Below are 14,157 nucleotides of genomic sequence, written 5' to 3'. Positions count from 1 at the left end.
AATACACTTGACACTCCTACATTTTATGAAATATACCAGCAATAATCATTCTAGTGAAAATGATTTAGGAAAAATTAATATAAACTTAGATAATTAAAAAAAAGTGAATGTTATCATACTCTCTCTAAAGTAAGTTATCCTCTCTGATGTGTCACATTTTAATTGGGTGTTTATTTTAACCTGAGTTACCTTCTCCATTCTTTCGTGGTCGTTGCGCCTCCCAAGCATCACAGTCTCATTGGTGTTTCGTTTTCTCTTCCCAAATCATTCTTCTAGAAAAGATACTCAAACTCTCTCTAATTGCGTTTATTCCTCCCCACTCCTTTGTCGTCGTTATTACGCCTCCCGAGTATTACTGTTTCATTGGGCGTCTTATTTTCTCTTCTCAAATTATTCTTCTAAAAAGAGGTACTCCAACTCTCTCTAATTGGATTTACTCCTCCCTATTGTACTCCTTCATCGTCGTCGTTACGTCTCCCAAACACCATCTCATCGGGTGTCTTGTTTTCTCTTCCCAAATCATTCTTTCGGTAAAGGTACTCCAACTCTCTCTAATTGCTTTTACTCCCCACTTCTTTGTTGGTGTGTCTCCTAAGTATCATCGTTCTTATTGGCCGTCACCGTCTTCCAAAATATTATTAACTCTCATGAGTTTAAAGTAACTCACGTTAAAATATACACCCAATTAAAATATGACATATTCAGAGAGTAACTTATATGTTATTTTAGAAAAAGTAGGATATCATTCACCTTAAAAAAAAAGATATATATATCACTGATAAATTTCACAAAATTGTAGGAGAAATCGGTGTAACTAATTTGCCCAAAACTAAATTACACATGGCTAGAAAAAGCAACAGCTAATACTAAATAATTAATAATAGATTAATTATTATGTGATAGACAAAGGTTGGGGGATTCTGGAAAAAATTTTCTGGCCAGGAGCAAGAAGAGCCAAGGGATCAAAATTGGCCTTTCTATCAATGAACCTTGTCCACTTATCCCCAAAGTGTCGCATCCAATTCTCTTGTGAGTTGTAGTGAGGAAGATACAGCTTGAAATCAAAGCCTCTGTTGTAACACAATTGAATAATTGCATTGTTTTGTGCCACTAAGATTTCAGCATGTGGTCCCTTTGGTGCTGCTGGAACAAATCTTAGCAATGCTACTATGTAGAATATGTTACTGCTTTCTGGCACCATAACCGAGTGACGACTATCCCACCTGATTATAATCAATTTCAACTTAATTAATTACAATCAATTAGGGTAGAAGAATCAACTACTATAGATTACTGTGTAAATTATAAGATATATAATTCATGCTTTTGGGTTTTTATTTTTATTTTATTTTATTTTATTTTATTTTATTTTTTTTATAGAAAGAATATACAAGTGGTCTTATTGGATTATATAAATTATATTATCTTTCCTAAAAAGTTATCTATGTGTTTGAATTTAGATTCTCAATTTTGCTGCTATTTAATTGTCGTCTGATTTCAATACATTAATTTTTAAATATCAAAATTAATTATTTTTGGAATGAATATTGTGAAATTTTATTGTTAAATTTTAAATAATTATAAAATATAAAATCACTTTATTTTAAAATAAAGAAGAGTGCTAGGGGCAGCATTTTTATTAAATTCTGACCAGTACTTAACCATAAATTTTAAATAATTATAAAATATAAAATCACTTTATTTTAAAATAAATTCTAAAAATATATTTTTTTTTTCCAAAATACTTAATAAAAACAGTTATATTCTTAATATACATAATAAAATCCAAGAATTATTGTATGTAAATTGATATGATATGATGCAAGACTTTTATGATTTGTGTTTTGATGATTGATAAATAAATGCAAAGGGGGTGGGGGGGACCCTTAAAAATTTAAAAGAGGAAGCAAATTCCAATCCCCAGAAAAGGGCATAGGGCACCATTATAATTATAAATTTAAATCCCTGTGTGTGTGGAACCAGAGAGAGTGATTTTGTTGTTTTTGTCTGCCAAAATTAAATCTCGTTTCTAGAGCCCCATATATACATACATATTAATTAGACCATATGATATACAAAATCCGGTGTCACTGTAATCCGGTTGGCAAAATAGATATTGCTTTGTCCATTCTTAATTGGCAACCACTGACCCCATTTTGAAAGATACTTTGATGATGGGACATAGAATTTATAAAATGGCAAGATTGAAGAGAACACATATATATCTTGTTTTTTTCCTTTTTCTATAGCTAGTTAGTTTCTTCATTATTCACCCTAGTCTTTAAGATTTTTTTTCCCAATCCATTGGAACATGTATCATGGATGTGATATGATAGATGTACCAAATTTGGCTCACAATCTCTTCTTTTCAGTTTTTTTTTTTGTGTTTATCTTATATTAATATATTTTTAAAAGAAAAAATAGATATTACTTCTTATAGGTATTGTAAAAATGAGTTGCAATTCAATTTTATTATTAGGGTTAGTAGAAATGGGAGTTTTATCAAAACTCAACAAAAATTCACAAATAAATTAAAATTACCCATCTAAATGACTTAGTGATGCTTATGACTTATGAGGTTATAAAATAGTAAAAATACAATAATAATGAAATTAATAGTATAGCACTTAGCTTGATTAATTAGGAAAAATTTTAAGTGTATCGAAAAACACCGGTGTTCCAATTGTTTTAACCGTTGATTTCAATTAATATATATTATATATAATTTTTATAATTCAAATCAACAGTTAAAACAACTGAAATATCGATATTCTCGGTATACTTGAAACTCTTCTGATTAATTAACCTCCAAAAATATTTGAAAATTTAGATGATGTAAAGTGTATCATAATGTACGGAGAAATTCAGTGTAAATATGGTACAACGGTCAGTATGATGAAACCCAACAACTGAGACTACCTTACGACCAAAAGATGATGAAGTCTTTTAGGGTTACTGGTCCCACTTATTTTGGCCTCACCCTTAATAGAAAATAGTAGAAAATATTAGACCTACCCTAAAAATCTTAACTACCAAGTTTAAATTTGTGGTCCATGGACTTAAAATTAAAAGCGTAGTAAAAAAAAAAGGCGTTACAAAGAAGCAAAAGATATATAGAGCTCAGCACTCAGGTGATTTATAAATGTGAATGTGACCTAAAGTCTCAATTTACAGGTCACAAATTTGTGCCCTTATATGGGACCCTTTTGGCCTATATCTCCTCTTGCATGTCATGCACAAAGGTGGTTGTCATTGTTTGAATCTTTTAACCTCGTCATTTTGTCAAATAAAATCATTCAAATAATTAGAATGTACCAATTTATTAAGTGTTAAATTGAAATTCTTGTCTGTGTTGTAAAAAATATTCGTTAAATTAATTATAATATATGTAACAGTTGATGAAAGTTTAGTACTTACTTGCTTCGCAAGAGGGGATACACTAAAATGGGGCCACCAACACCATTCTTGATGATTTTCTTGAAGACTTCACGATCAAACTCAGCAATGTTGGACTTTGATATAAACATGTTCAGCCATGGATGAGGTGCATCCCATATCCCTTTTACTTTTGCTTCCTCTTCAACACGCTTCACACGTAGCAAGAATTCCATGTAGCTCACGTCCACTTCGAACTTTACACCCTCCACGAATCGCAACCGTCCAACTAATTTCTCTACTTCCTATCACAAAACAAAATACAAAATACAAAATAAAAAACAAAAAATTTTATACAATTATTTAATTATATTTATTTTATTGAATAATTAGAATAATATTACGGCCAGCAACTTTTGTGATTAGTAGCCATCAAATAGTCATCAATAATAATTTAATGGTGTAAGATTGGTGTGAGATTTCATCCAATGACTCACCTTTCTCTGCTGGTTACATGCTGGCCAAAATTCAATAAAATTGATAGTCCTAAACTTTTCCTTGGATAAATTCAATATTAATGAATATCAACAGATTATATCATAGGTGGCAAAGTTTATAGAGGAGGGTATTTACGTCATGAAAAAAGAAAATTGATAAATAGTGTTTTATTTATTTTACAAGAGATTGCAGAAAATGATGGCTTATTTTTGGCTATTTCCTGAACTGTGTGGGGACCGTAACGTCAGGGAGATCTCAATGATCAGAGCAATATGCAGCACCTAATGATGTAACATGACCATTTTAACCTCACCTATAAAGAAACCCTACGTTACCCTTTTTACGCTAATAGCTAATAAAGGTACAAGTCCCTTTTGGTAATTTGAACAAAGAAAACATAAGCTTCTTAGGGAAAGTGTTGTGTCAGAAAATCCAATGGAAGATACATTACGACCGAGTAGTCAGTTTTCAGTTCACGAACAACCATTTGCATTTATTAAACTACGTACCCAGAAAAATATGTTCATTTTAATAATAATAATAATTTTCTTAAAAGTAAAATTAAAAATAATTTATTGAAAAATTAACTTAACTTATTTCGAACTATCAAAGATTTATAATTAACGACAAAATAACCCATGCGTGTACTAAATAAGATCAAAATGAAAGTTGGAAAGATAAAAAGAAAAGAAAAAGAGTAGAATTTTCTAGAAAATCGAAATCACAAAAAGCTAAACCCAACATTACTTACTAGTTACTACACACAATGACACAATGATCTGTTAGAATGTGACGTTATGCTGTGCCAATTCGTACACGTGTAGGTGAACTCTGCATGTTTTGACTTTTTACTTGAGACACACACACACTAAAATGGTTCTCTAGCACCTCCACTTTATTATTATTATTATTTTCTTTCTAAAGTAAAGGGTATCTCTCTGTTTCACACTCCATATAAAAGATTAAAAAATGTCTTTTTAATTTGAGTATTTTGGAGAAAATCGAATTGAAAATTCTGAAAACACACTAGTATTGTATAGTATTCATTTTTATAATTACTATCTTTTAAGTTTCTAGATTTATTAATAGTTTAATTTTTAATACAAATTATAATGAAATTCATTAAATTACTAATAAATTTAAAAGAAAAAAAAAGCTATTGAATGAATTAAGGAATACTCATTTTTAATCTTTGGATATTGTTAAGTTATTTTTTATTAAAGTAAGCGCCCTCATATTTAGTAGGTCAAAACTTAGTATCATAAGGGGGACTTCGTACCCTTATGGGGGACACCACTATTAGCCCGACCCCTGTGACCCCCCTAATAAAAAGGGTTTAAAAGACAAATAACTTCTAGCGAAGTGTATCATATACCATGCTAAAAGAGGGGAAAAACGGCCAATGCTAATGTATTATTAAAAAAAAAAAAAAAATAGAGAATGATACGTTGTTAGATATTTTTTTTTTGAGACTTGAATTCAAAATTACTAAGTGAGAATGGTGAAATTATATTTTTTGAGGTATAATTCTTTGGCATGTTGCTAGAGATAATTAATAATAACTAAATACACAAAGTTATAGGTTTTAATATTATTTTTTTCAAAGAAAATGCATGTAGTTTGTTTTTTTAAAATCTACTTTGTAGGTATCTATAAATGTTAATTATTCGTATAAAATAAAGAATAAAGATTTGTTTAATTACTAAAAATAAAAAAAAAAATTTAACAATGAGTGATTAAAAATAAAACAAAAAAAAACCGTCAATTAAGTTTATTTTTTTTAAATAAAGAATAAAATAATTTTAAAAAATAAAAAAAATTTAAAATTTTATAATTTTTTTGAAAGTTTAGATATCCTTTAAACTAAGAATTAGTTTAAATTAATATTTAAAAAAAATAAAAATTCAAAACACAAAATTAGTTATTAAATCTTAAACTCAAATACAGTTGTCTTTTTTTTTCACGGTCATAATATAAAGTAATAATACTTGTATTTTTTTTTTGTCTTGTATGCTGATGCAGATTCCCAATACATATTTTAAATTTTAGATGAAGTATCACAAGAATAAGACCTAATATAAAAGAAAAACAAAGAGAAGTTGAATGAATTGGGAAGTAATTAATTACCATATCAAGAGTTGAAGGATGGTGGGAGTGACGATAATGAAGGGCGAGTTCTAAGCAATAGAGGACGGGTCCAGCGTTGGAAGGGAGACGAACCGGGTCGAACCGTTGGTTAGGGTGAATGGGCACTGTGGGCCAGCCGTTGCAAGGGTCATCGCTGTTCACAAAGACAAAGCCTTCCACGTAGTCAAAACCTTCTCCTTCTCTCAAACTCACTAGCCACTCCGCGTCCCTTGTGTACGCCTCAAATTCTGAGTACACTACCCTTATCCACCTCACCTAACCATCACAAACAAAATTTTTATTTTAAATTACATTAAATGCACACATTTACGTCCCTCAAACGTTTTCTTCATGCATTATACTCACTCTTTTTTTATTATTCAAATAAAAACAATCGAGAGCAACAATTTTAATTTATATTAATTAATATTTTTTTATCAGTAGTAAGCAACATTTTAAATAATTATTAGCCAATTTTTGTGCACTGCAAAAATATTAATAGTTTAAAATATTTTACGTTGATAATGTAGAAAAATTAAATCAGAAAAAAAAATTCACCATGTCTGGAGCTTGTTGAAGAAGGACTCTAGCTCTGGTAATGATACCGAACTGTCCAAGACCACCAAGCGCGGCAAAGAAAAGTTCCGAATTCTGCTTTTCAGAGCAGATAACCGTTTCGCCTCTCCCAGTAACAACCTCCATCTCCGTCACGTTTGCCGTCTGAGGTCCGTAACGGAACGCCTGTCCACTAACGCCGCCGTTAGACAGCGTTCCCCCAACCGTTAAACCCAAATAATCCGTCCACGACCTCGGCGCCAAACCGAACTGCGAAACGCACCGTTTCAACACGTCTTCCCATAATGCCCCTCCCGGAACGTCGACGTATCGCAAACCACCGCTACCGTTTTCAGCACCGAAACGAAAACAGTGATTCTCCATGGCGCGCATGTCGAGGACCAAGCCTCTGTGCGCCATGGCTTGGCCGTTGATGGAGTGACCGTTGCCTCGAGCCGCCACCGTGAGATTCGCCGTGGCCGCCGCAGCTCGGACGGCACGAGCGATGTCGACGGCGGAGGATGGACGGATGACTGCGAGCGGCTTCGAGAATTTTGTGCCGCCGAAGTCTTTGCCGGCGGAGGCGGTGGCTGTTGTGATTTCGAGGCCGTCGAGGGACGAAACGACGTCGCCGTCGGTGTCGTCTTGCCTCGATTCGGCGTCGTTTCCGTGAACGAAGTGTTCCAGGTACGCTATCATTTTTGCCGGTAAGCGGTGAAACAGTGAAACACTGAAATGGTTGTTGATTATTATATTTTTTATTTTTTAATTTTGTTTTTGTTTTGGGCTTTGTTTGGATCTTGGGGTATTCTGTGTATTGTGTGTGTGTGAGTGTGGTAATGGTGCATGTGAGGTTCTGGCGTGGCGTTGTGGCGTTTAAATAGGGGGCTGATTTGGATTTACATGGAATCTTCTTGTAATAAAAAAGGGAAATAATTTATTTTAAAAACATAAGATGATCGGAAATAAATAAATACAATAAAAATTTAATTATTCTATTAATAATTATAATTTTATTAAATTTATAAAATTAAAAATAATACAAAAATTTAATTAAAAAAATATATAAATTTAATTATAAATTTAATAAAATTATAAAGACTGATAAAATAATTAAATTTAGGTTTAATTACTCTGTTGGTTCTATAGTTTCGCGAGATTTTCAATTAGGTTCCTATACTTTTTTTTCTTTTAATTGGGTCTCTGCATCAATTTTATTTTTCAATTGAGTCTCTACACTTTTTTTTTCTTTTATTTGAGTTCTTGTACCAATTTTTTTTTTAATTGGGTCCTATACAATTAAGCCAATTACTACCAAGAGAAATCTAATTGAAAAAAAAATTTAATGCAGGAACTAATTAAAAAAAAATATAGAGACCTAATTAAAAATTTTGCAAAATTATAGAATTCGATAGAATAATTAAACCTTAAATTTAAAATAAAATAAAAATTAGTATCATCATAGTCATAAAATATTTTATTTTTTGGTAAAAATTTATAGAATTATATAATAATTTTTAATTTTATATTAAATATAAAAATAACTGTAGATGAGTTTTACTTTTTATTTTTATGATTCTGTTGACATTAAGTTTATGCTAACAAACCAGCATTACGCTAACAAACCAGCACTACAAGAAGTTTAATAATTATAGTTTAATTTAAAAAAAAATCTCAAACAACCTCTAATAATTATTTCGAAAGATAATGAAATTTTGAATAAAAAAAATATATTTTTTAATTTTTGATCTTTATTTTTATGAAAGTGATTAGTTTTTTTGTTAATATTTTTTTTTACAAAAAAATTAATCAGTTTTATAAAAGTAAAGATCAAGTGGCGAAAAGGGTATTTTTTTTTTATCTCATAGTCCCTTCGAAATATTTATTAGGGGTCGGATTGGATATTCATTCTTAAATTTATCGTTGAAATTTTTTTTACCGTAAATCAGACAAAAAAATAATGTATTTTTTTTAGAAAATGACAAATAGGTGCTTGACCTTTTGATCCGCAGATATTTAAGTTCTCGAGGATTTGAAAATACATTTAAATCTCTCACATTTTCAAAATCTAGACATATTAATCCCTCATGTTCAGTTGGGTTTGTCAGACTCAGCGGAAAAATCAAAACGTAACTCCCGTTGTACTGATCTGGTTCATACGGATACACACGTGAGAGAGTTTTTAAAATTAAACAATTAAGACTCAGCTATTGATATGTCCAAATTTGAGAAAATAATCATTTTTAACCATGAAAGATTCGAACACTGATATTTTTACCCATAAAAGATGAAAATTAAAATTATACCCATGAAAGATAGACTTTTGCAGATAAAATTATCCTAATCCTAAAAAATTAAATACAATTCCCAAACTACCCTCATAATATATCCTAACTCTAACCTCTAATTTTACTCCCATATCACTATTTCTCCAATCCCAAACCCTACCACCACTTTTATCCACAATTACATTACTGCCACCATCACCATCACCATCACCATCACCATCACCACCACCGTCACCTGCGAAGTGCCAATCGGAGAAGCCAGGGTCCACGGGAATTTCAGCAGCGAATATGGCACGGAGGTCTGGTGGGAAGGCGAAACCGAACTCGGTCTCGGCGCGTGCGAACTCAGCGTCGGAGAGACCCGATTGGACCTGAACACCTGACTTGCGTAGAGACTTTATAACTTTATCGATGAGCGAAGAGAATGAAAGGAGGCCATTTTTTACCGGGAGCAAGGATGGTGCGGAAGTGGTTAGAACGGATGCGGCCTGGGACGATAGGCGACACAAGCCCGCTATGTGGACCGGATTTAGACCAGTTATCCTCTGGTTCACGTCGACCATTATGTTGTGTTTACTGAAGTGGGTATGTAGTGTTGTTGTTCTGTATTTTGTGGGAATTGGGGTTGCAGTTCCGTTATGTAGTTTGTTTTGAGTGTTTCATGGAGAGAAAGAGCTTTCTGGCAGAAGAAGAGTTGAAATGCTTAGGAAGCCAAATCAGAAGAGGATTATGAAGAATAAGGTGAAGGAGAAAACGAGGTCAATGGTACAAAAATTGAAAAATGGTGAAATCTTTTAATTGTTCTTTCTCTTTGCTATTTGGGTATTTTTTTATTTTGGAAAAAACAAAGCAATTCTTTTTTTCTGTTTTTACATGAAATGGGATCTATGATTGGATTTTAATAAAAACAGAAGAGAATGTACGGGAGATAAATAAAGTTTTGGATTTGGTGAGTTTTACGATGTGTGTATTCTACGTCTTCATTGATGATGATAATGGATACTGATGGTGGAATTGAACGTGTGTTGGGGTAGTGTCCAGGAGCAGTAGAAGTGGTGATGGCAGTGGTGGTAATGGTGATGGCGGTAGTAACGGTAGTAGTTAGAGATGAGAGCGGTGGTAGGATTTGAAATTGGAAAAAATGGTGGTGTAGAGTAAAATTAAAGATTAAAGTTAGGTTATATTAGAGGGTAATTTGGGAATTGTATTTAATTTTTTAGGATTTGGATAATTTTGTCTGTAAAAGTCTATCTTTTATGGGTATACTTTTAATTTCCATCTTTTATGGTTAAAAATGTCAGCATTCGAATCTTTCATGGTTAGAAATGGTTATTTACTCTCCAAATTTTAAAGAGGTCAACAATTTTAATGTATTTTTAAATCATCAAAAACTTAAATATCTGCGAACCAAAAAGTTAGGAATCGATTTGTCTTTTTCTTTTTTTTTTTATTAGATCGAAATACCTACAGAAGGATAAGTTATAAAATGTATTAATACTTTAATAGTCAAACTATAAATTGTGACTACGATTGACAAATAAATTTTGTTAGGGAGACAACGAAGAATATAAATAATGTGAATAATGGGCTGCAGATTTAGTCAAAATACATATAAAAAATAAAAAATATTCTACAAATTATCTAAATAAAAAATTTTACTCAGTTATTCTAAAAATATAACCATCTCAAACCCTAATTTATCAAAATATTTTACTTCAATACCCTCTTCTTTCTTAAATGGCTATCACTCCCACCTTCATCAATAATCATCCCACCTCATCGTTGCTGCTTGGCTTGCCACACACCGCCACCGGCGTAGTTGACTCATAGTCAAAATAACCATCCACTTAAGGATAAAAATAATCATTCGCATACCTAATAAATTGAACATCCAACAAATTTTAATTATATATAACTAAATTAAATCCAATCAAAATAATCATGCACATAAGATTTAAAATAACTATCCACATACCTACTAAAATGACCATCCTAAACTGGCCATTAAAGTAGAATAAGAAGGAGATGAATGAACAGAAGAAGCAACCATGATCAAGCTCCCGTAACCGCATACGTCCCTGTATGTTGATCGGATCTGTCGCGGATGGTGACGCTAGAACGATGAACGCAGTGGTCTACGGGGGAGGCTGCACGACCGGCGACGGGTGGGCAGCGCGAAAGAGGCTGTCCAGGGCTGGTGCAGCGTGACCGGACGTACCACAATCCACCGGTCGACGTGTTCCTCTACCGGTGCAGCGCCATCCTCGCCGGCTCAAGGTCATACTCAGTGAGTCTCATTCCTTTTCCAACACCGTCGATAATTGCTCTTCCTCCAAGGTGTCCGCAAAAATGCTCTATCCCCGCCTTGAAATTCAACCCTCCACCACTAAGAACGTTATTCATCACCAAGCTTCCCTTCTTCGTCTTATTCTTGTTTTCAAGAATAATCTCAAAAACTCTCAAGATTTCACCTTTCTTGATATTTTTACGAACACAAATTAGGAAAAATCTTATTTAAGTGAGACTACGACGATGAAAGGAAATATTAGAAGTTAGAAAGAAAATATAATATTAAGAGTAACCGTCTGAAGTGAAAATGTGTTTAGCTACAAATCTTAATGTTTTAAATTTTAAAATTTTAAAATTTGAATTTTAACTATAATTTTCCTTCTAATTTTAAATTATTATTCAAATTGTTCATAGATGTAATTATTTTTCCATACTTTCTCTTGACAAATTTATCCCTACACGCATTTACTTCTCTATATTCTCCCTTGTGGCTAGAACTAGCAACCTTTGGCAAGGGCAAGCCAATGTCTTCTTGCAAATATAATTTCTCTTAATTATTGCATAACATCGAAGCCAACATTACACAATTAATATTGTAGCTAATCTTTAATATAAAAAAATTTGAAAATTAAAAAAAAATTCAAAATTCAACTAAAAAAATGTCTGAAATCTATATCCAACAACAATTCTTTTTAATAGGCTTCATATTAAATTTATTTAACAACTTGTTATAATATTGACTGAATTAAAATTACTTGTTATAGGTTTAATTCTTTAGTATTATTCTTTAGTTTAATCCTCTTTAAAATTTTTATTTTATTTTTTGTTAGTAATAATTTTTTTTTTTTGTTTCTCTCTGAAAATTAATCTAGCTCCGCTCCCACATATGCTGTTAGTTGCGCAAGCAGATTTGTGAGTATCATTTTATTATTTGATAATTCACAAAACCTTAGTTGATATTTCTTTATCAGGTGACGACGCATTGTTTTGTTTTTTGTTTTTTTATTTCGAAACCTTGACAAGAAAGCATTGATCTTCATTCTAATTGATTTTTTTAGTTATGAGGTTATACCAAGATTATGAAAAGTGATTGGATGGCATGTAATAAGACTGAATTAATCACTAATAAGAAATGATATCATTTGACATTCTATTAGTCACTTATTATAGTTATAGAATAGATGCATTATTAATTATGTGTACATTATTCTATTATGGATTATTATGAATTTAATTTAATTTCTCCAGGTAGCTAGGCTTGTTTTTTTTTTTTTTTTTTTTTTTTTTGTCTATGGTATCCCCTAATCCGACAGGTTAAGGCCTAATCTGTCGTGGATCGGAGCTGTACTTAAGGGTCTGCTACTGGCCAATGAGTTGCTGTATGCACAAAACGGGATTCGAACCCTCGACACTTGCTTAAACGGACGAGTGAGTTGACCACTCGACCAACCCAAGTTAGTTGGTAGCTAGGCTTGTTGAAATCGATTGTTGCACGAAAAAAGAGTCTTCACTACTAGAGAATGATAAATAGCCACATAGAAAGAATTAGAATTTTTTTAAACACATTGAATTATTAAATTAATGGTTTTATTAATGTCAATACTATTAATAATAAAGAATCGTATTTTGCTGCAACTACAACGAACTGCTAAGAGTAGTAAAATTAAAAGCAAACAAAATTAAATTACAAGTCAACAGAAATAACTTATATTTGAGTTATTTAGAAGCTGAAAAAGCATGTTAGGATGTTTTTTATTAAGATGGATGAGATAATGCAAAGTTACACTTTCAAAGGTATAATAATTGAGAAAATAATAATATAATATAATTTAGAGAAAATTAAACAACAATAGAGTTGAAACTATTATAACGTAACGATCCATTAATTTATACTTAATAATAACTACTTATTCTAAAATGAAAAAAATCTTGTAAATAATCAAAAATTTCATTTTTATTATCCTTCTTTAATTTTGTAAAAGATATATAAATTAGTTAATTTCTTTCTTTTTTTTTCTTATTTTGACTGTTAGTCCTATAATATAATTCTTTTAGAATGAAAAGTATTGCCCACTTTCTTTATATTGATAGTGTTAATTGTGGTATAATTTTTTTTATTGAAACAAAATTCTAAATCACCATAATAAAAAAAATCCTAATCAGTCATTCCTTTTTCTTTCTCTTTTTTTTTCATTATAATAAAATAGTACTTTTGTGATAATTTTTTTTCACTGCATAATGACGGTTTTAACTTTTACTAAAATTTTCACTATGATTATAATTCTATTGTCAATTTGAGCATCACCAAATCACCAATTCACTTAATGACAGTTTCAAACAAAAAGGTCGCTAAATAATTTGCGACGATTTTAAAAATATTAAATTGTCGTAATTTATAGCATTGATAGGGTGTTTTTTCTGCTATATTTAACGACAGTTCGAAACAATATTTAAATTACTAATTTCTGTTTTATATATATATATATATAACTGCACTTTTAAACAATTTTTTAATTTTGAAAGTTTCAAACCGTTGTTGATATTATTCTCTATTATATTGCTAATTTTTTCTGTTTCAAATCAAATATACTCATTTCTATCTCAATAAAATTTTTTACATCAAAATATTTATATAATCAAAGATCTAATTTATTGGCCATCAAATTCATAATTCATGTATCTACAGAGAGTAAGTATTATTAGTCTATTGGAAAAGTACGAGGAGCCAATGAAATATTTATACAATGTGTACAATGGAGGTTAGGGAGTATTAGAGATATAATCATTAGTATTACTTTTTTTCATCAGCTGAAGTTTTTGGGATGAGTGGTATCATGATATGGTATTAGAGCGCTAGATCCAAAAGATCAAGAGTTCAGTTTATGTTTTTGGGAAGATGTACTCGGATGGTTATTCTAGATGGTATGAGAGATGTTCATTTTGTAACTCAATAGCCCATTGTACACATTGTACAAATAGTCTATTGTCTCCCTAGCGGGATCCTAGTCTATTATACACATTATAA

The 14,157-nt window shown here is 31.2% G+C and overlaps 1 protein-coding gene across 1 annotated transcript; it reads right to left on the bottom strand.

The window, feature by feature from the left end:
• Positions 1–744: 744 nt before the first annotated feature.
• Positions 745–7,405, bottom strand: LOC107605478 (cytokinin dehydrogenase 7). The gene is made up of 4 exons (XM_016307369.3): positions 6,559–7,405; positions 6,001–6,276; positions 3,418–3,680; positions 745–1,223 (listed from the first exon to the last, which is right to left on the bottom strand). The coding sequence occupies exons 1-4, from the start codon at positions 7,252–7,254 to the stop codon at positions 893–895; spliced, it is 1,566 nt and encodes a 521-aa protein (XP_016162855.1). The 5' UTR covers positions 7,255–7,405; the 3' UTR covers positions 745–892.
• Positions 7,406–14,157: the final 6,752 nt, after the last annotated feature.

The sequence above is a fragment of the Arachis ipaensis genome, chromosome B6, assembly GCF_059453495.1.
Source record: "Arachis ipaensis isolate K30076 ecotype BB chromosome B6, ASM5945349v1, whole genome shotgun sequence".
NCBI classification, from domain to species: domain Eukaryota; kingdom Viridiplantae; phylum Streptophyta; class Magnoliopsida; order Fabales; family Fabaceae; genus Arachis; species Arachis ipaensis.
This window is presented reverse-complemented; position numbering and strand designations above follow the sequence as displayed.

Coding starts and splice junctions, on each gene's coding strand:
- LOC107605478 (XM_016307369.3), bottom strand. CDS start 7,254: ATGATAGCGTACCTGGAACACTTCGTTCACGGAAACGACGCCGAATCG. Junction 6,277..6,558: donor TTCAACAAGCTCCAGACATG/GTGAATTTTTTT, acceptor TGTGATGGTTAG/GTGAGGTGGATAAGGGTAGT. Junction 3,681..6,000: donor ATCCTTCAACTCTTGATATG/GTAATTAATTAC, acceptor GTTTTGTGATAG/GAAGTAGAGAAATTAGTTGG.